General features: G+C 44.7%; 1 protein-coding gene across 1 annotated transcript in view; it reads right to left on the reverse strand.

Moving 5' to 3' along the window:
• LOC144506605 (suppressor of tumorigenicity 14 protein homolog) overlaps positions 1 to 9129 on the reverse strand; it is a 55769-nt gene extending 46640 nt beyond the window's left edge. The window contains exons 1-4 of the mRNA XM_078232953.1: positions 8680 to 9129; positions 7742 to 7886; positions 5400 to 5566; positions 5146 to 5216 (exon numbers count right to left, since the gene is read on the reverse strand). Of these exons, the coding sequence (XP_078089079.1) occupies positions 5146 to 5216; positions 5400 to 5566; positions 7742 to 7886; positions 8680 to 8847 (551 nt within the window). The 5' untranslated portion in view covers positions 8848 to 9129. The remainder of the gene's footprint in view (positions 1 to 5145; positions 5217 to 5399; positions 5567 to 7741; positions 7887 to 8679) is intronic.
• Positions 9130 to 23891: the final 14762 nt, after the last annotated feature.

Here is a 23891-nt window from a genome sequence, read left to right on the forward strand (position 1 = left end):
CCCTGTGGCACGCCGCTAGCAGCCTGCCTCCAGTCCGAAGATTTTCCATCCACCACCACCCTCTGTCTTCGATCAGATAGCCAGTTACCTATCCAATCGGCCAACTTTCCCTCTATCCCACACCTCCTTACTTTCTTCATAAGCCGACCATGGGGGACCTTATCAAACGCCTTACTAAAATCCATGTATATGACATCAACTGCCCTACCTTCATCACCACACTTAGTTACCTCCTCAAAAAATTCAATCAAATTTGTGAGGCACGACTTGCCCTTCACGAATCTGTGCTGACTATCCTGGATTAATCCGCATCTTTCTAAATGGTCATAAATCCCATCCCCAAGAACCTTTTCCATCAATTTACCAACCACCGAAGTAAGACTAACCAGTCTATAATACCAGGGTCATTTCTATTCCCTTTCTGAAACAGAGGAACAACATTCACCACTCTCCAGTCCTCTGGCACCATCCCCGTGGACAGTGAGGACCCAAAGATCAAAGCCAAAGGCTCTGCAATCTCATCCCTTGCCTCCCAAAGAATCCTAGGATATATTTCATCAGGCCCAGGGGACTTATCGACCTTCAGTTTATTCAAAACTGCCAGTACATCCTCCCTCCGAACAACTATTTCCTCCAGCCTATTAGCCTGTAACACCTTCTCTTCCTCAAAAACATGGCCCCTCTCCTTGGTGAACACTGAAGAAAAGTATTCATTCATCACCTCGCCGATCTCTACTGACTCCATACACAAGTTCCCACTACTGTCCTTGACCGGCCCTAACCTCACCCTGGTCATTCTTTTATTCTGAGCTAGTAGAAACTGCTCAGAGGGGTTGGGATTTAGGCGGATGAAGTTGGGTTCTAGTCATGTTGGGTCGGGATGGGGAGTTGGAGGATCAAGTGGTCAAGAGGAATCAACTGTATAGTTTCCCAGGAGTTGGACTAGGAGTTTTCCTTTAACATTTTCTGGCTAACTATCCATGTAAGCAAGTCAGAACTGTCTGAAGTCTCATTCAGAATGGGAGACATTTTCAGAGTGTCCCAGAGAGCCGGGGAATTGTCCTTGGAAGTTCAAACTTCTCAGGCATTCCCACAGAGTCATAGAAATCATAGAAATCATAGAAACCCTACAGTACAGAAAGAGGCCATTCGGCCCATCGAGTCTGCACCGATCACAATCCCACCCAGGCCCTACCCCCATATCACTACGTATTTTACCCGCTAGTCCCTCTAATCTACGCATCCCAGGACACTAAGGGGCAATTTTAGCATGGCCAACCAACCTAACCCGCACATCTTTGGACTGTGGGAGGAAACCGGAGCACCCGGAGGAAACCCACGCAGACACGAGGAGGATGGTGCGTGGGTCAGTGCACTGGAACTTCCACAGGGTCCCACAGAACTTCTTGGGGGGAGGTGGGGGGCTCTGTCAAATGTCCTAACAACATCTCTTCCATGATCATCCTCAACACTGGTGCCCCATAAGGCTGCGTCCTCAGCCTCTTACTCCCTATACAGCTATGACTGTGTGGCCAAATTTCTCTCCAACTCGATTTTCAGGTCATAGAGTCATAGAGGTGTACAGCATGGAAATAGGCCCTTCGGCCCAACCTGTCCATGCCGCTCTTTTTTTTTTAAACCCCTAAGCTAATCCCAATTACCCGCATTTGGCCCAAATCCCTCTATACCTATCTTACCCATGTAACCATCTAAATGCTTTTTAAAATACAGAATTGTACCTGCCTCTACTACTACCTCTGGCAGCTTGTTCCAGACACTCACCACCCTCTGTGTGAAAATATTGCCCCTCTGGACACTTTTGTATCTTTCCCCTCTCACCTTAAACCTATGCCCTCAGGTTTTAGACTCCCTACCTTTGGGAAAAGATATTGACTATCTAGCTGATCTATGCCCCTCATTATTTTATAGACCTCTATAAGATCACCCCTCAGCCTCCTACGCTCCAGAGAAAAACGTCCCAGTCTATTCAGCCTCTCCTTATAACTCAAACCACCAAGTCCCGGTAGCATCCTAGTAAATCTTTTCTGCACTCTTTCTAGTTTAATAATCTCCTTTCTATAATAGGGTGACCAGAATTGCACACAGTATTCCAAATGTGGCCTTACCAATGTCTTGTACAACCTCAACAAGACACCCTAACTCCTGTATTCAATGTTCTAACCAATGAAACCAAGCATACTGAATGCCTTCTTCACTACTCTGTCCACCTGTGACTCCACTTTCAAGGAGCTATGAACATGTACCCCTAGATCCCTTTGTTCTGTAACTCTCCCCAACGCCCTACCATTAACTGAGTAAGTCCTGCCCTGGTTCAATCTACCAAAATGCATCACCTCGCATTTATCTAAATTAAACTCCATCTGTCATTTGTCAGCCCACTGGCCCAATTGATCAAGATCCCGTTGCAATTGGAGATAACTTTCTTCACTGTCCACTATGCCACCAATCTTGGTGTCATCTGCAAACTTACTAACCATGCCCCCTATATTCTCATCCAAATCATTAATATAAATGACAAATAACAGTGGACCCAGCACTGATACCTGAGGCACACCGCTGGTCACAGGCCTCCAGTTTGAAAAACAACTCTCTACAACCACCCTCTGGCTTCTCTCAAGAAGCCAATTTTGTATCCATTTAGATACCTCACCCTGGATCCCGTGAGATTTAACGTTATGCAACAATCTACCATGCGATACCTTGTCAAAGGCCTTGCTAAAGTCCATGTAGACAACATCAACTGAACTGCCCTCATTTACCTTCTTGGTTACCCCTACAAAAAACTCAATCAAATTTGTGAGACATGATTTTCCACTCACAAAGGTCTGCTGATGACACCACCGTAGTGGGTCAGATCGCAAATAATGGTAAGGTGGAGTACAGGAAAGAAATAGAGGAACTGGTGCAACAACTGTTATCAACAAAACAAAGGAAATAGTCATCTACTTCAGGAAGCATAGTGGAGGACATGCCCTTGTATACGTCAATGGGGATGAAGTGGAAATGGTCGAGAGCTTCAAGTTTCTAGGTGACCATATCACCAACAACCTGTCCTGGTCCCTCCACGCTGACGCTATAGTTAAGAAAGCCCACCAATGCCTCTACTTTCCCAGCAGGCTAAGGAAATTTGGCATGTCCGCTATGGCTCTCTAACCTTTACAGATGCATCATACAAAGCATCCTTTCTGGTTGTATTACAGTTTGGTATGGTTCCTGCTCTGTCCTGCAAGAAACTACAAAGGGTAGTGAACGAAGCCCAGTCCATCACGCAAACCAGCCTCCCATCCATTGACACTGTCTACACTTCCCACTGCCTCAGAAAAGCAGCCAGCATAATTAAGGACCCCACACACCCTGGACATACTCTCTTCCACCATCTTCCATCAGGAGAAAGATACAAAGGTCTGAGGTCACGTACCAACCGACTCAAGAACAGCTTCTTCACTGCTCCCATCAGACTTTTGAATGGATCTACCTTGCATTAAGTTGATCTTTCTCTACACTCTCGCTATGACTGCAACACTACATTCTGCACTCTCTCCTTTCCTTCTCTATGCATGGTATGCTTTGTCTGTATAGCGCGCAAGAAACAATACTTTTCACTGTATATACTAATACATGTGACAAATTTTAAAATTCCAGTTTCTGATAAACTGGAGACCAGAAGATCTGGGTCAAGTTTTGTTGCCATTGCTATCATTATGTATTCTATAAGTATCCTTCTGTTAGTATACTCTTTGCTTCTCTGTTATTTTGCTTTTCATTTTACTGTGGGTGCTGTCTCTTTACTCTGTATGGTGACATTATGCTCTCTTTTTGTTGCAATACTGTTGTGCAAAGTATACCAAAACAGCGATAATGTGAAACTCAACCCTTTGAAACTGTATGTTGGTTTCCACAGTGTTGCACCAACAGGCAAATTGTTTGAAAATTACAAACCACAAACTTTTCTCGGTTTGCCAGCTGTGGAAGATCTCTGTAAATGAGTAAGTGCAAAATCTCTATTTTTGGCCAGTATTTGCTGAGTACTGATCCACTGGTGGCCAGTAAAGATGGCAGCACCTCCCCCTTTCGCCATTGCCTCCAAAACCATTGCTGAAAATGCCTGTCTTGTGTGCAGTCAGAAAGAAAAAAAAACAAAAATGGGAAAATCGGAATTCTGGTCCAAACTGGTCTTGCATACCTTAAAATGGAGCACCAGTAAAAACTGTGAAATCAAAATATTAGTCCAAACTGTTATTTTCCTATTGAAAGTAAGGACCTGCATCAGCATTAAAAAGAATAATGCTTTTTTGATACAACAAATTTGTATGCCTTTCATCTTGTGACAAAGTTTGGGTCTATGCAAATGATGCTTATGTATTTTTCAAAGAGTCACATTCTGTGGCTAGACGACATTATTTTATTTTCAATAGTTATGTATATTTAGTATATTTATATTCTAGTTGACTGAGAACAGCAAGATTTAAATGAAAATTAGCTAACTCTGCTTAAATACTTGTGAGCCTAAATATATAGCAGTCAAAAAAAATCCCCTTTTTCTTCAACAGAATACTCATCAGCTTACAAGAATTTAACTTCCTTTTTCCCATTCAAAAGTGTGTTCTCAGAGTTTCCATTAGCCTAAATACACAACATAGTAAGGCAGCGAGTAATAGGGCAGAACACTCCCATTTGGAATTAAGTCCCAAGGCAAGGAAGGATTGGAGAGTGTTTTCCACTAGGGAAGCTGACAGGAAAACATGCAATATTTTCTGGCATTGACCTCATTATTCATGCATCTGGGGGTTTAGCGCCATATTCGCGGGACGTGCTTGATTGCGTGTGTCCCACCATCATATCTGGGTGCCATACTTAAGAGGCACCCAACATCACTGACGCACTGTTGAAGAAACACTTATGCCAGTTGTTATTTTCACTGTCACCATCTAAGGTATAGCAGGACTGAACATTATCTCATTGAAAACATTACAATAATTACATTACAATAATCACACAAATACAGATACAAAAATGGACGGCTGGTTGCCTGCTTTTGCTTTCCAGGTTTATGAGCACACATTTACAGGCAATTTGGAAATATCACCAACTACAAGCCATTAAGATTAATATAATCTGCCTTACCTAAATGAGAATACACCACTATCCACAAAATAATATCCAAGAGCTGGAGATTTGTTATATAGTTGACATAGCTGGAAAAAAAATTTTATTGAGCATTGTCAGTGACAAATCCAAATGGAAATAGCAAAACTTAAAATGTAGTTTTTGTAAGACTATGAAGAAAAGGAATCAATGACATTACACCTGGATGTCAAAAATAGTCGTGAGCGGTACAGTCATTAATCAGTCAGAATTCGTAGCTCTGAATTACTCACCATCATCTTCAACACCTTTGACAAGGATAAGTAGTTTTTAGACTGAGGTATCATTAGTTCAGGTGTAAATGAATATTTGGATATTTTCATAATTCCAATATAATATCGAGAAATTCCATAAATTTTGAGCTTTGGATCAATAAAGTCATCATCAATTGAAGTATTGTCTTAAAAAAAGGAGGAAAACTTTATCAGCCTAGAATGTACATTTAAGAGATTTACTTTTGTTGAAGATTAAGGTGACAAGTTATAAAACCAAAAAGCAATCAATTAGCAAATGCTTGTTCAGTGGCGTGTTCTATATTAAATCTGACTCTGATGGCAACAATACCAGCTTCATTAGTGCACAATAACATGGTCGCAAAATTATACCTAGTTGTTTGGCTCTTTCCCCTCCCCACCACTTTCTTTTGAAGTGTATCTAGAGGCATTTAGAGATGCAAGGACTGATTAGGGACAGTCAGCATACTTTGTGAGTGGAAAATCATGTCTCACAAATTTAATTGAGTTTTTTGAAGGGGCAACAAAGAAGGTAAATGAGGGCAGTGCAGTTGATGTTGGTTACATGGACTTTAGCAAGGCCTTTGACAAGGTACCGCATGGTAGGTTGTTGCATAAAGTTAAATCTCATGGGATCCAGGGTGAGGAATCTAAATGGATACAAAATTGGCCTCTTGAGAGAAGCCAGAGGGTGGTTGTAGAGAGTTGTTTTTCAAACTGGAGGCCTGTGACCAGCGGTGTGCCTCAGGGATTAGTGCTGGGCCCACTGTTATTTGTCATTTATATTAATGATTTGGATGAGAATATAGGGGGCATGGTTAGTAAGTTTGCAGATGACACCAAGATTGGTGGCATGGTGGACAGTGAGGAAGGTTATCTCCAATTGCAGCGGGATCTTGATCAATTGGGCCAGTGGGCTGACGAATGGCAAATGGAGTTTAATTTAGACAAATGCGAGGTAATGCATTTTGATAGATTGAACCAGGGCACGACTTACTCTGTTAATGGTAGGGCGTTGGGGAAAATTACAGAACAAAGAGATCTCGGGGTACATGTTCATAGCTCCTTGAAAGTGGAGTCACAGGTGGACAGAGTGGTGAAGAAGGCATTCGGCATGCTTAGTTTCATCGGTCAGAACATTGAATACAGGAGTTGGGACGGCTTGTTGAAGTTGTACAAGACATTGGTAAGGCCACACTTGGAATACTGTGTGCAATTCTGGTCACCCCATTATAGAAAGGATATTATTAAACTAGAAAGAGTGCAGAAAAGATTTACTAGGATGCTACCGGGACTTGGTGGATTGAGTTATAAGGAGAGGCTGAATAGACTGGGACTTTTTTCTCTGGAGCGTAGGAGGCTGAGGGGTGACCTTATAGAGGTCTATAAAATAATGAGGGGCATAGACAAGGTAGATAGTCAATATATTTTCCCAAAGGTAGGGGAGTCTAAAACTAGAGGGCATAGATTCAAGGTGAGAGAGGAGAGATAAAAAAGTGTCCAGAGGGACAATTTTTTCACACAGAGGGTGGCGAGTGTCTGGAACAAACTGCCAGAGGTAATAGTAGAGGCGGGTACAATTTTATCTTTTAAAACTATTTAGATACTTACATGGGTACGATAGGTATAGAGGGATATGGGCCAAATGCGGGCAATTGGGATTAGTTTAGGGGTTTAAAAAAAAAAGGGCGGCATGGACAAGTTGGGCCGAAGGGCCTGTTTCCATGCTGTAAACCTCTATGACTCTATGCAAAGACTTTCACCAGGAAGCTATTACATCTGTTAACCATGTTCCTTGGACCAATGTGAGTTCATGAAGATGTAAAACAAAGTGCAGACTTTAAGTTGTTCATAAAACAAGTATTTTGATTAGGCACAACTTTCATCAGTAGATTTATCTAAGCCTGTGCCTGGAAGTGTCAGCAGTTGGTGCATCTCAACAGCGAGTAACAAGACAAGAATGTCCAAGATCTCTGCTTCTGGCCCTTTCAAAGTCAGGAGGAGGTTGTCTAAGATTTAGATACCTTTGATGGGATATGGGTACAAATAAGTCTTCTGCTGGGTGAAGGGGAAAAATGTAGGGGTTTTAACTGAAAAATAAATCGTTTACTAAAATCCTCAGGAGAGCAAGCTATAACTTATTTTATAACATTCTCAGAATAATTGTGGCTTTAAGTGCAATTTTAATAGAAGTAATAGGAGGGTCAAATCCTACCAACAGAAAATCAAGGACAGTGCGCCCAGACTTTCAAGGACTAGTGAGGTGCAACATCAGCAATGAGATCTATACAAATAAAAAAAATTCGTGCTTAATTTAATAACGATACAAAGATTCTACTTACTTATACCAATAATGACAATGATTATGGTTATTAATATTACAACAGGTAATAGAATAAGCATCCACACTTTACACCTCCAGCAGGCTATTATGTTGCAGAATTCCCTAATCTGTGTCATTCTGGATCGCCAACTGATCCTTGCGTTCTGTCGAAAGAATTAAAATATTAATCCAAATGGTTCAATAATTTATAGGATTTTTTCCCCGCGAAATCAAAGATCTATTGACATTTCTTGTTCCTGTTATAACCTCTCCCTGTCCCCTGTCTAAATCCATTAGCCCTTTCAACAGCCTTTCTTTTTTTCAAACATAATGTAGAGTTGCCAGCGTTGGACTGGGGTGGGCACAGTAAGTAGTCTCACAACACCAGGTTAAAGTCCAACAGGTTTATTTGGCAGCAGGAGCTTTCGGAGTGCTGCTCCTTCATCAGATTAGCTTTTTTTTAAAAAAAACCACAGATCTGCCTTTTGAGGGCAGGTGGATGGTGAAAATCCCAGGCAGTGTTTAAAGGGCAGAGAGAGGAGCGTTCTCCCGGTGTCTCGGCAAACAATCAGCCTCCCAAGCGCCGCGTCTAAAACAGATTCACTCGTCAACATTTGTGATCTTGGCTGTGCGTAAAACGGGATCGTCCTGTATAAACGACAGTTCCACCGTTCAGAATGATTCGTGGTGGAGAAGGGACGTTAGGAGGAGGTGAAGGAAAGGTTCATTGCAGATTGACAGGAGTTTAATCAACTTGTCAACTAACCGGCTAGCCCAGTCCAGACCCATGATCGCACTCGTCAACTTTCACTCATTACAAAGGGAGAAAAGAAAGTGCAAATGAAAGGAGATGTTTCAGGCGCGCGCACACAAATAAATCCACCAGAAACTGCCCCCAGTGAGAAAGAGCGAGTGAGTTGGAGTTTAAAATCTCCCCTTGATACTTCTCCAGCTCACCTGGCCGCTCCGGCTGGGCTCCGGAAGGAGATTCTGTGCCAGTGTGTTGTTGCTCGTTTGACCTGAGCCGGGTGACAACTCGTTCATTGGTATCGATTCCCGCTTTGCCATGTTGTGATCGTCTCCTTCGAAGGAACAAGAGCCGAACTTGCTTTCACTTTTCAACATTAAGCTTCCCAGAGCATTTGGTTTTGCCAAACCCGGAAGTCTTGGCTTCAGGTGAAGGAGTTGAGCCGAAAGTTTGGAGAAACTTTTCCCAAGTCCGCCCCGAGCAGGAAAAAGCAGAAGTCAAAACGAGTTGTTACGTCTTTGTGAATGATTAACGCACACAGAAATGACCCTTGGTTTGCTCCGAGTTATACCGGGGGTGGGTGTTTCGCTTCTCCCTCCGGTTCCCGGGTGGGGCAGATTCCAGCTATGAACTGATGCGCTGGTTACACCTCTTGGCGTAGATAAACTGGAGTGTTGCCAATCCACTTACTGTAAGGGGCAATCCATCGATTGGATGAGTTGAAATCATGTTTGGTTACAACAGGCCGGGCTCCCCAAAGTTGTTGTCCCAATGAGATCCTTCAATTTGTTAAATTCCGGATGGGATACCCCCGAATGCCCCCCCCCCCCCCCGCCCCAGGAGGGGCGAGTTAACTTTATTTTTTATTAACCCCCCCCCCCAGCGCCGTTGGTCGCAACAAAATTCTCAGTCCCAATTCACAGTTATGTTTTAAAAGGAGCCAATTTAACCAGGCTTTCTTGAGTTAAAGAAAGGGTGAGTTCATTAGCTACTAAACACAAGGAAAATATTAAAGTACATTGACACAGGATAGCGATGAGAATTGAGTCCAAAAGTGCGTTCAGAAATCTATACAGATCAGTATTTGACTTGTCTGTGAAGAGTGGATGGTGGAACTTTGCGGCCGCTGGGATTCATGATTCCAGTAGTGCTGACTTCTGCTGTCGAATAGTCGGTTTCTAATAGTTGGTTTTTGGGGTACTAAAAGAGATGGCGGGGGAAATAGCACTAGTGGTAATTTACCAAAATTCGCTGGACTCTGGGATAGTTTCCGCAGATTGGAAAACAGCAAATGTAATGCCACTGTTTAGAAAAGGAGGTAGCCAAAAGACGGGTAACTATAGGCCGGTTAGCTTAACTTTTGTAGTAGGGAAAATGCTTGAATCTATCATCAAGGAAGAAATAGCGAGACATCTGGATATAAAGTGTCCCATTGGTAAGATGCAGCATGGGTTCATGAGGGCAGGTCATGTTTGACTAATTTGGTGGAATTCTTTGAGAACATTACATGGGCAGTGGACAATGGGGAACCTGTGGATGTGGTGTATCTGGATTTCCAGAAAGCATTTGACAAGCTGCCGCACCAAAGACTGCTGCATAAAATAAAGGTGCACGGTGTTACGGGTAATGTATTAGCATGGATAGAGAATTGGTTAACTAACAGAAAGTAAAGAGTGGGGGTAAATGGGTGATTTTCTGGTTGGCGATCAGCGAATAGTGGTGTGCCTCGGGGATCAGTGTTGGGACCGCAATTGTTTACGATTTACATCGGTGATTTGGAGTTGGGGACTAAGTGTAGTGTGTCAAAATTCGCAGATGACACTAAGATGAGTGGCAGAGCAAAGTGTGCAGAGGACGCTGAAAGTCTGCAAAGGGATAAGATAGTCTAAGTGAGTGGACGAGAGTCTGGCAGATGGAGTACAATATTGGTAAATGTGAGGTCATCCATTTTGGTCAGAATAACAGCAAAGTGGACTATTATTTAAATGGTAAAAAATTACAACATGCTGCTGTGCAGAGGGACCCGGATGTCCTTGTGCAAGAATCACAAGGAGTTGGTTTGCAAGTGCAGCAGGTAATTCATAGAATCATAGAAACCCTACAGTACAGAAAGAGGCCATTCGGCCCATCGAGTCTGCACCGACCACAATCCCACCCAGGCCCTACTCCCATATCCCTACATATTTACCTACTAATCCCTCTAACCTATGCATCTCAGGACACTAAGGGCAATTTTTAGCATAGCCAATCAACCTAACCTGGACTGTGGGAGGAAACCGGAGCACCTGGCGGAAACCCACGCAGACACGAGGAGAATGTGCAAACTCCACACAGGCAGTGACCCAAGCCGGGAATCGAACCCAGGTCCCTGGAGCTGTGAAGCAGCAGTGCTAACCACTGTGCTACCGCGCCGCCCATAATTAAGAAGGCAAATGGAATTTGTCCTTCATTGCTAGAGGGATGGAGTTTAAAAACAGCGAGGTTATGTTGCCGCTGTATAAGGTGCTGGTGAAGCCACACCTGGAGTACTATGTACAGTTTTGGTCTCCTTACTTGTGAAAGGATATACTGGCACTGGAGGGGGTGCAAAGGAGATTCACTAGGTTGATTCCGGAGTTGAGAGGGTTGGCTTATGAGGTGAGATTGAGTAGACTGGGGTTATACTCATTGGAATTCAGAAGAATGAGGGGAGATCTTATAGAAACATATAAGATTATGAAGGGAATAGATAAGATAGAAGCAGGGAAGTTGTTTCCACTGGCGGGTGAAACTAGAATTAGGGGGCATGGCTTCAAAATAAGGGGAAGCAGATTTAGGACTGAGTTGAGGAGGAACTTTTCACACAAAGGGTTGTGAATCTGTGGAATTCCCTGCCCAGTGAAGCAGCTGAGGCTACCTCATTGAATGTTTGTAAGGCAAGGATAGATACATTTTTGAACAGTAAAGGAATTAAGGGTTATGGTGAGCGGGCAGGTAAGTGGAGCTGAGTCTACGAAAAGATCAGTCGTGATCTTATTGAATGGTGGAGTAGGCTTGAGGGGCCAGATGGCCTACCCCTGCTCCTAGTTCTTATGTTCTTATGTTTCGAGATTCCAGGGACCTCTAGTTGAGCTGATGCAGCCAGAGCTGCTGAGCTTTTTCAGCGCTTGCTATTTTTAAACCAATTATGAAGTCTTCATTGATTCTTACCTTTAGATATATGAGAGAAACTCATATACCTAAAGGTAGATATATGGGCAGCACGGTAGCACAGTGGTTAGCACTGCTGCCTCACAGTGCCAGGGACACCGGTTCAATTCCTGGCTTGGGTCACTGTTTGTGTAGAGTTTGCACATTCTCCCCGTGTCTGCGGGGTCCTACAGGTGCTCCAGTTTCCTTCCACATTCTGAAAGACATGCTGGTGAGGTGCAATAACCTGAACAGGCACCGGAGTGTGGCGACTCGGGGAATTTCACAGTAACTTCATTGCAGCATTAATGTAAGCCTTATTTGTAACTAATAAATAGTCTTTAACTTTACAATTCTTAGCTCTCCTCCAGATATATAAAGGACTGAAGGAGACAACTTGATGTTTTAATAACAGCTACTTTATTTTTGAACTTCGACAAAGACAAGGATACATAAAACCCCTACAGTGCAGAAGGAGGCCATTCGGTCCATCGAGTCTGCACCGACCACAATCCCACCCAGGCCTTATCCCCATGCATCTATCCCAGCTAGCCTCCCTGACACGGGGCAATATAGCATGGCCTAACCCACACATCTTTGGACTGTGGGAGGAAACCAGAGCGCCCGGAGGAAACCCACGCAGACACGGGGAGAATGTGCCAACTCCACAGCGACAGTGACCTGAGGCCGGAATTGAACCCGGGTCCCTGGTGCTGTGAGGCAGCAGTGTGCCACCATGCCGCCCCAATTGCTTGTAACAATTACAAGAACATAAATGCAAAATACCATGGATATTGGAAATCTAAAACAAATACGGAAAATGCTGAGACTACTTAGGAGGTCATATAGCCTTTTGGAGCAAAAAATTGAGTTAATGTTTCAGATTTCTAAATTACAGTAACTGGATTAATTTCAACATGGTATAAATTTGTTTCAATGGAGCTGATATCAATTTACTGTTTCATTTAGTAAGTGAAGTCACCATAGTCCTAGAATGAACTGAATCACACCCCCAACCTCACTTTCATGTCCCCCTCCAACCTGACCTGGCCTCATGCTCCCAGTCTGAACCACACCCCCGATGTTTGACTCCCCCTCAAAATGTCCGAATCCCGCACCATTGTCCAAATCCCCCCCCCCCACCTCCCTGATGTGTGAACCACCAGCCCCCCCAACTTCCAACTCAACCTCCTATGTCTGGATTCCACATACCCCCACCCCACCCCCCGGTCACTGATGTCCAGATCCCCCCCAAGACCCATTCACTTTTTTTAGAAACTTACTTTCTCCCTTTCAATGGGACCTTTAAACTCACCCCCTTTACAGCAGGTCGTGCCATAAAAAAGGTAGTTGGGGAGGGGTGGGGGGGAGGGTTTGTGGGTGTGGGTGGTGTGGGGGAGGAGTCTCATGCTTCATTTTTTCAGTCTCACCCGGCCTGAGTCAGGAAGGCCGAGTGAGACAGGTGCTTAAGAAGTTAAATGTAGGTAAGTCGGTATTAAGTGGCAATCTAATGCTTATTGCCACTCCAGTAGTTACAGATCAATATTTTGTTTCAAGTCAATGATCCTTCATTTACTATACCCATTATCACCCCCTTTGGAATTTGTACCATGAAATCTATTGTTGTGTAATATCTCCCAGCCTTCATTCTATCACAGATGATTCATTTTCTTATTTATTCTCCTGTAAGTAAGTGGATTAATGCTTCCGGTCATCTATAGCTTGAATGATAATTAGCTGTAACTTCTGAGCTCCCAGCATCGTGTTGAGGGGAAGATACTTCAAAGATTTGATTTGATTTGATTTATTATTGTCACATGTATTAACATACAGTGAAAAGTATTTTCTTGCGCGCTATACAGACAAAGCATACTGTTCATAGAAAAGGAAACAAGAAAGTGCAGAATGTAGTGTTACAGTCATAGCTAGGGTGTAGAGAAAGATCAACTTAATGCAAGGTAAGTCCATTCAAAAGTCTGACAGCAACAGGGAAGAAGATGTTCTTGAGTCTGTTGGTGCGTGACCTCAGACTTTTGTATCTTTTTCCCAATGGAAGAAGGTGGAAGAGAGAATGTCTGGGGTGCATAGGGTCCTTAATTATGTTGGCTGCTTTGCCGAGGCAGCGGGAACTGTAGACAGAGTCAATGCATGGGAGGCTGGTTTGCGTGATGGCTTGGGTTACATTCATGACCTTTTGTAGTTCCTTGCGGTCTTGGGCGGAGCAGGAGTCATACCAAGCTGTGATACAACCAGAAAGAATGCTTTCTCTGGTGCAGCTGTAAAAGTTGGTGAGAATCGTAGCTGACATGCCAAATTTCCTTAGTCTTCTGAGTAAGTAGAGGCATTGGTGGGCTTTCTTGACTCTAGTGTCAGCATGGGGGGACGAGGACAGGTTGTTGTTGATCTGGACACCTAAAAACCTGAAGTTCCCGACCCATTCTACTTCGCCCCCATTGATGTAAACAGTGGCATGTTCTCCTTTACGCTTCCTGAAGTCGATGACAATCTCCTTCATTTTGTTGACGTTGAGATGTCAAACATGTCAAAGATGTGCTGGAGAATCCCCTTCAGATGTTCCTAGGTAAGGTTAGAACTTCTCCTGTGCAAATGCCCTGCACTGGGAACCACCTGAAAATGTGATTTAAAGTGTAAACTTCAGGTCGTTCTGATTGGGTTGCACCAATAGTTACCCAGAAAAGATTAGAAGGATTAAAACCTCTTCTAATTTCTGTGTAACTATTGCACAGATCACACTGATCCCCCACAGGACTCCTCCATCCTTATGAACCTGCAGGAGACACCCTCCACTCCCTCCCATGGGATACCCCAACCCCTCAGTGGCCTTCCTCCACATCTCTGCCGTGGGACTTCCCATCTTGATGTGCAGATGTCGGCGTTGGATTGGGGTTAACACAGTAAGAAGTCTCACAACACCAGGTTAAAGTCTAACAGGTTTATTTAGTAGCACAAGCCACTAGCTTTCGGAGCGCTGCCCCTTCATCAGGTGAGTGAGGCGACTCACCTGATGAAGGAGCAGTGCTCCGAAAGCTAGTGGCTTGTGCTACCAAATAAACCTGTTGGACTTTAACCTGTTGTTGTGAGACTGCTTCCCATCTTCCCCAGTCCGACCCTCAGCCTGAAGCACCAACAGCCTAACCTGACCTGACCTGACCTGCCCCACCCACGGTCTATACACACCTCTGACACCTGCCCTGCTGAAGGCCAGACTCAGCCCCCTCAAAGCCCAACACCAGAGACCTCAACCCTCCCATCAAAGTTAAACACCACCCGAGGCCTAACCTCCCAATGAGGCCTGACGTCCCTTCCCTCTGGAGGCTCAACAGACACCCCAAAGCTTGAAACCCCTCCCCCATGGCCCAACCACTCCCAACCTCATAAACCCCCAGCTACCTCCCCCGAGATACGACATCCTTGAGGCTTGACATCCTCCCTAGGCCTCATCCCCACCCACCATGGGGTCCAAAACCTCAAGAACTGAGCCCCACCTGCCTGATATGCACCCCTCTCCACCACACCAGTCCTGACCCCCCAGCAGGCTGACCGCCCTCCCCTCCTCCCCCCAGCCCCCTCGGCTGGCCCCCCTTCTCAGCCCACCCCGATCGCTGGCCTCTCTACTTCCCCCATCAACCGCTATGCAGAGTGGCAGTGGGCCCCCCCACCTCCACCGATCGCCCCCTAGGCCTGCACCCCTAGGCCCCGGCCTCATATGCCCTGCCCACTTGGCACTGCCCCATGCCCGATGGGCAGTGCTAAGGTGTCCTCTGGACATTGGCACTTTGCCCCTTGGGTAGTGTTGAGGGCACAGGCTGGCACAGTCAGGGTGCCAATGCCTGTGGGGGGGGGCGGGGGGCACCACCTCCTGACCCCCTGGGGGCCCTTTCGCTCCAGCAGGGTTGGGCCACTAGTTCCCCATCAGCGGGGAGCTACTGTAAACCCTGCTGGAGTGAAGCACTCTGGCGGGGGAGGGAGATGCTAGGGGGCCTGGAGACTTCAGTCCCGGGCCTGCTAATTTCATTTAAATTAGATATAATTAACTATTTAAATACTTTCCCCGCTGATTTCTGGCGCAGAGCATTCGCTGCCGGCAATCCGGCACTGGGAAACGCTATCGCGGCGGCAACGCATGCACGAATCCTGCACATCGCCCTTTGTGAGATTCTCCTGGCCCGCTGCGCTAAACAATTAATACAGTGGGATGGGAAAATTGCGGCCATTATCTTTTCTTTCCTTCCCTTTCTTTCTTCAACACCTTGTATCCAGGAACATTTTTACCCAGTCCTAGTCTTTTTTGAACCATGTCTCCGTTACCATTATAACACCATACCTCCATGAGGCTATCTGCAGTCACAGTTCACCAACCTTAGTTACAGCACTCCTTGCAGACACATACATGTGCCGTAAACCTAAGTTAGCTATTACTACTCCATTATTATTTCTTACTCCAGCGTCACCTGCATTTCCTAATTCTTTGTGCTCTGTAGCTTTCCTCACCAGTGTTACTTTGTTACTTCCTGGTTCCTATCCCCTGGTCAGGTTAGTCCAAGGGCTTCCTAATAGCAAACTGGCCCACAAGGACTTTGGTTTAGGCTTTGTTCTGGTGCAACCCATCCAGCCTGCACAAGTTCCATCTCCTCCAGAACCAGTCCCAATATATCAGGAATCTAAAGCCTTCCCTCCTGCACTGTTTCTGTGCTCAGCATTCATCCTCAGCAATAGACCTGAGGATTGGGAGCAGTTTAAAGTTCAGCAAAGGCAGTCCAAGGAATTGATTATGAAGAGGAAAATAGAGTATGAAAGTAAGATGGTTGGGAACATAAAACCTGACTAAAAGTTTCTATAGGTATGTAAAGTGAAAAAGATTGACAAAAAGGAATGTTGGCCCCTTACAGTCAAAAATGGGGGAATTCGTAACGGGGAACATGGAAATGGCTGAGGAACTAAATTCGTGCTTTGCTTCTGTCTTCACAAAGACGTGAGTAATGCACCAAAAGTTCTGAGAAACACAACTTTTATTGAGGAGCTGAAGGAAATCAGTGTTAGAGAAATGGTTTTAAGGAAATTAATGGGATTGAAGGTGGATAAATCTGCAAGGCCAGATAATCTTCATCCCAGAGTACATAAGAAGTGGCCCTAAAATTGTAGATCCATTGATGGTTATTTTCCAAAATTCCTTGGACTCTGGAATGGTTCCTACAGGTTGGAAGTTAGCTAATGTAAGTCTGCTATTTGGAGTGGTTAGCTATGCTGCCTCATAGTGCCAGGGACCCTAGTTCAATTCCGGCCTTGGGTGACTGTGTGGATTTTGCCCATTCACTCTGTGTCTGCATGGGTTTCCTCCGGGTGCTCCAGTTTCCTCCCACACTCCAAAGATGTGCGGTTAAGTTGATTGGCTCTGCTAAATTGCCCATTAATGTCAGAGGGATCAGCAGGGTAAATACGTGGAGTTACCGGGATAGGGCCTGGGTGGGATTGTTGTTGGTGTAGGCTCAATGGGCTGAATGGCCTCCTTCTGTACTGTAGGGATTCTATGATTCATACAAAACCGAGGCAGAGAGAAAACTGGAAACTATAGACCAGTGAGCCTAACATTGGAAGCCGGGAAGTTGCTAGTGTCCATTATCAAGGCCTTCATAACACAGCATTTAGAAAGCAGACAAAGTCAGCATGGATTTACGAAAGGACTTGGTAAATCTACTGGAATTCTTTGAGGATGTAATTAGTAGAGATGACCATGGAGAACCAGTGGACGTGGTTTATTTAGACTCTAAGTCGGCTCTTGACACAGTTTCACAAAGCAGATTACAATATGAAGTTAAATCACATGAGATTGTGGGTAGTGTCTTGAGATGGATAGAAAACTGGTTAGCAGACAGGAAACAAAGAGTTGGAATAAGGCAGGCAGTGACAAGTGGGATACCGCAGGGATCTGTGCTGGGACCCTAACTATTCACATTATATATTAATGACAATAAATGTATAATCTCCAAGTTTGCAGATGATACAAAGTTAGGTTGGAGGGTGAATTGTGAGGAGGATGCAGAGTTGTTTCAGTGTGATTTGGACAGGCTGAGTGAGTGGATATATGCATTGCAGATGCAGTATAAAATGAATAAATGTGAGGTTATTCACTTTGGCAGCAAAAATAGGAAGGCAGATTATTATTTGAATGGGTGTAAGTTAAGAGAGGTGGATAGTCAGCAAGGCATTGACGTCTTTGTGCATCAGTCGCTGAAAGATACCATAAGACCATAAGACCATAAGACATAGGAGCGGAAGTAAGGCCATTCGGCCCATCGAGTCCACTCCACCATTCAATCATGGTTGATTTCAACTCCATTTACCCGCTCTCTCTCCATAGCCCTTAATTCCTCGAGAAATCAAGAATTTATCAATTTCTGTCTTGAAGACACTCAACGTCTCGGCCTCCACAGCCCTCTGTGGCAATGAATTCCACAGACCTACCACTCTCTGGCTGAAGAAATTTCTCCTCATCTCTGTTCTAAAGTGACTCCCTTTTATTCTAAGGCTGTGCCCCCGCGTCCTAGTCTCCCCTGCTAATGGAAACAACTTCCCTACGTCCATCCTATCTAAGCCGTTCATTATCTTGTAAGTCTCTATCAGATCTCCCCTCAACCTCCTAAACTCCAATGAATATAATCCCACGATCCTCAGACGTTCATCGTATGTCAGGCCTACCATTCCTGGGATCATCCGTGTGAATCTCCGCTGGACCCGCTCCAATGCCAGTATGTCCTTCCTGAGGTGTGGGGCAAGCTTTAAAGAAGGCAAATGGTATGTTGGCCTTCATAGCCTTTGGGGCTAAAGGGATCAAGAGATATGGGGGAGAAGGTGGGATCAGGCTATTGAATTTGATGATTAGCCATGATCATAATGAATGGCGGAGCAGGCTCAAAGGGCCAAGTGGCCTACTCCTGCTTTCATTTTCTATGTATGTTTCTATGTATCTTCTCTATCCTCCTATTTTCATACTCACTACCTTGCAACACAGGGAGAAATCCAGAGATTACTACCTCTGAGATCTGTTTGCTAGTTTCTTTCCTATCTTCACAAACCCTGCCAGGACTTCACCCCTCTTTCTCACTGTGTCATTGGTGCTCAGCTGTTCACTATCCCACTTCAGAGGGACACTGTGACCCAGGCAGCAGCAAGGCAACATATCATCCTGGACTCACATCTGCGGCCACAGAAAAGCCTGTTTGTTCTCTTAGAATCTGCTATCACTTTCGCTTTACAAATCTTCCTCCTGACCCCTGTACAGCTGAATCAGTCATGCTTTGTTGAACTTGTTTCTGGTTACAGAGGAACAATCAGTTTTACCAGTATTCATTTTGAAACTAATTAGAGAATGAGATGGACTGAGGGGATTGCTGCACTACCCACCTTGTCATTTTTGACTGCCTGGTGGTCAGTCATTCCCCTAGACAAAACATATCCTTAAACAGTGGGTGACAACATCCAGAAATCCACTATCCACATCGTTCTCGACCTTGTGGGTGCACTGTATTGACGCCATCTGCCATTCAAACTTCAAAACCTGAAGCATCCTGAAGTTCCCATGTGTTAACAGGATGTGAACACCACAGGACTGAGGATGCCTGCCATGCCTTTATTTATTGGACTAACTATACATGTCATAAAGATTTATGAAAGGTTTATAAAGAAAACATTCTCCCCAGTCAGCATCCTCCCTTCTTCTGATAATACTGTTAGTTGCTTTTAAATTTTACGCCACAACACTCAAGCTCATTCCAAACTGTTGCTTTGTTCCCGAGCTCTTTCAACTAATATTCCTTACATTCAGGCTCTCCAAACAACCAATCACCTGCTGCCTTGTAAAGTCTCTTGATTTTTGGTTGATTTGTTCTCACAATACTCTCTCTGACTCTCAAAGACTCCCATTGCTGCTTTTATCTGTGGGTCCTGAATATCATACAGCCTGTTGTGTTGCAAAGCATGATGACTTCCCTGCTTAATCACAGGAGAGGCTCCCTGTCAATCTCGCTGGCAAATGTTTCCTCGATTATGAGGCGGGTGGAAGGAATTGATGTGGGAATCCTAGATGCTGCCGACGGGATATCATTAAAGAGCCAATTGGCATCCGTTACCACTGAGACCACCACAATTTAATGGTGGCTCAAGGATAAAATGGTAGCTGAATAGCTTTCTAACCCGAACAGCATCCGGCAAACGCTGATAGGTATTCAGGCACCTGGTGCCCGATCAAGGGGCCTGGCATTGGCAAGTTGTAGGACAGTACTGTAGGCCACCACCGTGCCCTTGCCATTGAGCTCTTGACCCCTTGTATCCCTGATTCCCATCCTGCCCTCACTCACCTTTGACGTAGGTCGTCCATCGGCGACCCTGGGTCTCTGGTGGCTGCATTGCCAACGGCTGCTGGTTCTCTAACTGGTGAGTGAGACTCCAGCTGGGCCAACTAAATTCGCCCAGGGTCTCCGACACTGTTCCCCTTTAGGCTCATTCTCATTCATTTCCCATTACTAGATCCAGCTGTGCTCCAGTTCTTGTTGGACTTTTTACATTTTGCAGAAGAAAGGCATGTTGCACATACTGTAAAAATTCGACTCAGTGTACCTTTTGATACCACTTCTTGTCAGTTTATGTTGGAGCAGTTGAAGTCTCCCATGGTTATTATTCTATGTCCTTCACGCATTCTACATATTCATTTAAATAATTCTTCCTTCATCTCCTTTCCACTATTAGGTGGTTTGTAGTATACCCCAATTAGTATTATCAATCCCTTATCTTTTATTTCAATTCATTAGAATTCTGCTCATGATCAAAATGAATGGTGGAGCAGGCTCGAAGGGCTGAATGGCCTGCTCCTGTTTCTAGTTTCTATGTTAAACCTTCTGTTTGTTTTCTAACAGCCATTGTTATCTCTAGCACAGCCAGCCCACTTCTTCCTTCCATTCCTACCCTTCTCGGTTGTGTTATAAGTTACCATATTTAGATGCAAATCCTCTTTTTATGTTGCCACATTTCAGTAAGTCAATAGCAACAACTTGCATTGATATAGAAACTTTAATGTAGTAGAACAAACCAAGGTGCTTCACGGGAATATTATCAAATAAAATTGGACACTGAACACATAAGTAGATACAAGGAGGAAGGTTTTAAAGAATATCTTAAATGGAGCAAGAGGAGTAGAGAGGTGTCATCTAAGGTTTAGGGATGGGATTTCAGAACTTAAGGCATTGGCAGCTGAAGGCATGGCTGTCAAGGATAGGGTGATTAACCTGAGGGGTGTTCAAAAAACCAGAATTGGAGAAGCAGAGTTATCGAGAGGGTTTTAAAAAGTTAAAAAAAAGTTTATTTATTCGTCACAAGTAAGGCTTACATTAACACTGCAATGAAGTTACTGTGAAATTCCCCTAGTGGCTGAGGAGGCACAGAAATTGGAAAGAGCAAGGTCATAGTGGGATTTGAAAACAAGGGAAAAGGTTTCAGGTTGAGTTGTTGTCTAGGTAATAAAGGCATGGGTGAAGTTTTCAGTGGCAGATGAACTGAGGCAGGGGGCAGAGGCAGGCAATATTACAGGTCTGGAAATAAGCAATCTTAGTGCTGGTACATGTATGTGGTCGAAATCCTATCTCGGGGTTAAAGACGACACCAAGTTTATAAACACTGTGGTTGAGCTTCAGACAGTGAAAGGGATGGATAGAGTGAATGACTAGGAACAAAGTTTGTGGAAAAGAAAAAATGGGTAGAATTTTACTTATTCCTGCTGGTGGGTTTGGAGGTGTGGGGGCCTTGTAAAATGCAGCACGTAGCATGCTTGTTGCAGACCCCGCCCATCATAACATGCCTCCCATTTTAGAGGGGCAGAGAAGGTGTAGGGCGGTGTTTATATAGGCCTCAACAGGCCCAAGCAGTGTCAAATCCCTTGAATGCAATTATTCATTCAAGGGATGTGGGCTCCGCAGGTTAGGCCAGCATTCATTGCCCATTATTAATTGCCCTTGAAAAGGTGATGATGAGCAGCCATCTTGATCCACTGCAGTTCCTAAGGTGTGGGTACATCCACAGTGCTGTTAGAGTAAAAGTTCTAGGATTTTGACCCAGCGACATTGAAGGAATGGCAATATAATTCCAAGTCTGGATAGTGTGTGCTTAGAGGGGAACTTGTGAGTGGTGGTGTTCCCATGCATCTGCTGCCCTTGTCCTTCTAGATGGTAGTTGTTGTGGGTTTGGAAGGCACTGTTTGAGGAACCTTGGTGAGTTTCTGCAGTGCATCTTGTAGATGGTACACATTGTTGCTATTGTTCATTGATGGTGGAGGGAGTGAATGTTTGTGGAAGGGTTGCCAATCAAGTGGGCTGCTTTACCCTGGATGGTGTTGAGCTTCTTGAGTGTTGTTGCAGCTGCACTCATCCTGGCACATGGACAGTATTACACCACACTCCTGACTTGTGCCTTGCTGATTGTGGACAGACTTTGCAGAGTCAGGAGATGAGCTACTGCCACAGGATTCCTAGCTGCTGTGACTTGTAGCCACAGTATTTATATGGCTAATCCAGTTCGGCTTCTGGTCCATGGTAAGCCCCAGAATATTGATAGTAGGATATTCAGTGATGGTAATGCCATTGAATGTCAAGGGGCAATGATTAGATCATTTCTTGTTGGAGATAATCATTGCCTGGTACGTGTGGCACGGATGTTATTTACCATTCGTCAGCTCAAGCCTGGGTTTGTTCAGGCCTTGCTGCATTTGGACATGGGTTGCTTCAGTGTCTGGGGAATCCTGAATGGTGCTGAACATAGTGCAATTATCAGCTTCTGACCTTAGAACAACTATTTTCCTTTGTGCTCGGTATGACTTCAATCAGCAGAACATTTTCCCCGACACCCATTGACTCCAGTTTTGCTAGGACTCCTTAATGCCACATTTGGTTGAGTGCAGCCTTGAAATCAAGGGCAATCATTATCACCTCACCTCTAGAGTTCAGCTCTTTGTCCATGTTTGACCCAAGGCTGTAATGAGGTCAGGAGCAGAGTGGCCCTCCCACTCTCAGTGCTTCCTCCAAATGGTATTCAACATGGAGAAATATTGATTCATCAGCTGAGGGGTAGTGGGGGGAGGTAATTATCAGGAGGTTTTTTTGCTCATGTTTGACCTGGTGCCATGTATCTTAATGGCATCTGAAGTCAATGTTGAGGACTCCCAGGGAAAATCCCTCCTGACTGTATACCACTGTTCCATCATTTCTGCTGTGTCTGTCCTGTTGGTGGGACAGGATATACTCATGGATAGTTATGGTGGTATTTGGGACATTGTACGGTATGATTCCGTCAGTATGACTATGTCAGGCCATTTTTTGACTATACTGAGGCAGTTCTCTCATTTTATGTAAGGAAGAATTGCAAGGTCAATAGGGCTGGGTATTCCATTGTTATTTCCAGTGCCTAGGTTGATGCCGGAGAGTCCGTTTGGTTTAATTCTTTTTTGTAGACTTTGTACCGGTTTGATACAACTGAGTAGCTTGCTAGGCCATTCAGAGGCATTTAAGAGTCAACCACATTGGAACTTTATCCCCTGGTTTGTGGAGGGGTGGAGAGAGGGGTGGTATTAAATGGTTAAATTGTGAAACCTGACCCCCAACATGTCATGAATGATCCAACTCACATTTTAATCAGGACATGTTTGGAGGCATCCTTGTACTTTACTCCAACATTATAATAGCTGCAATTCTCCAATATCGTCCACGGCAGGGAACAGAGATTTGGTTGAGCGCCACATTCTCCATTCTGGCTGGCAGCGTGACGGGGTATGCGAGTTCGGAAAATTCTGGCCGATATTTTAAAAGCAAAATACAACAGTTGCTGGAAATCTGAAATAAAAAGAGAAAGTGCTGGAAAATCTGAGCAGGTCTGGCAGCATCTGTGGAGACTGAAGAGTCACAGTGACTTGAAACATTGGACGAGATTTTCCATTTCTGCCTGCCTCGAAACCGGGAATTCCTGCCTGAGGTCAACGGGTCTTTAAATGGTCCGTCAAACCTTCTGTCCTGCCTGTGACAATTTCTGTTGAGGTGGAGGGGTAGGGCGGGTGGGGGTGGGGGGGGGGGGGGGGGGGGGGGTAGGGTGGGGTGGTGGTACCAGAAACTTTAACCTATTAACTCTGTTTCTCGCTCCACAGATACTGCCAGACCCCCTGTTGAGTTTTTCCAGCATTTTCTTGTTTTTATAACAA

This window comes from Mustelus asterias, chromosome 17 (genome assembly GCF_964213995.1).
Source record: "Mustelus asterias chromosome 17, sMusAst1.hap1.1, whole genome shotgun sequence".
Taxonomy (NCBI): Eukaryota; Metazoa; Chordata; class Chondrichthyes; order Carcharhiniformes; family Triakidae; genus Mustelus; species Mustelus asterias.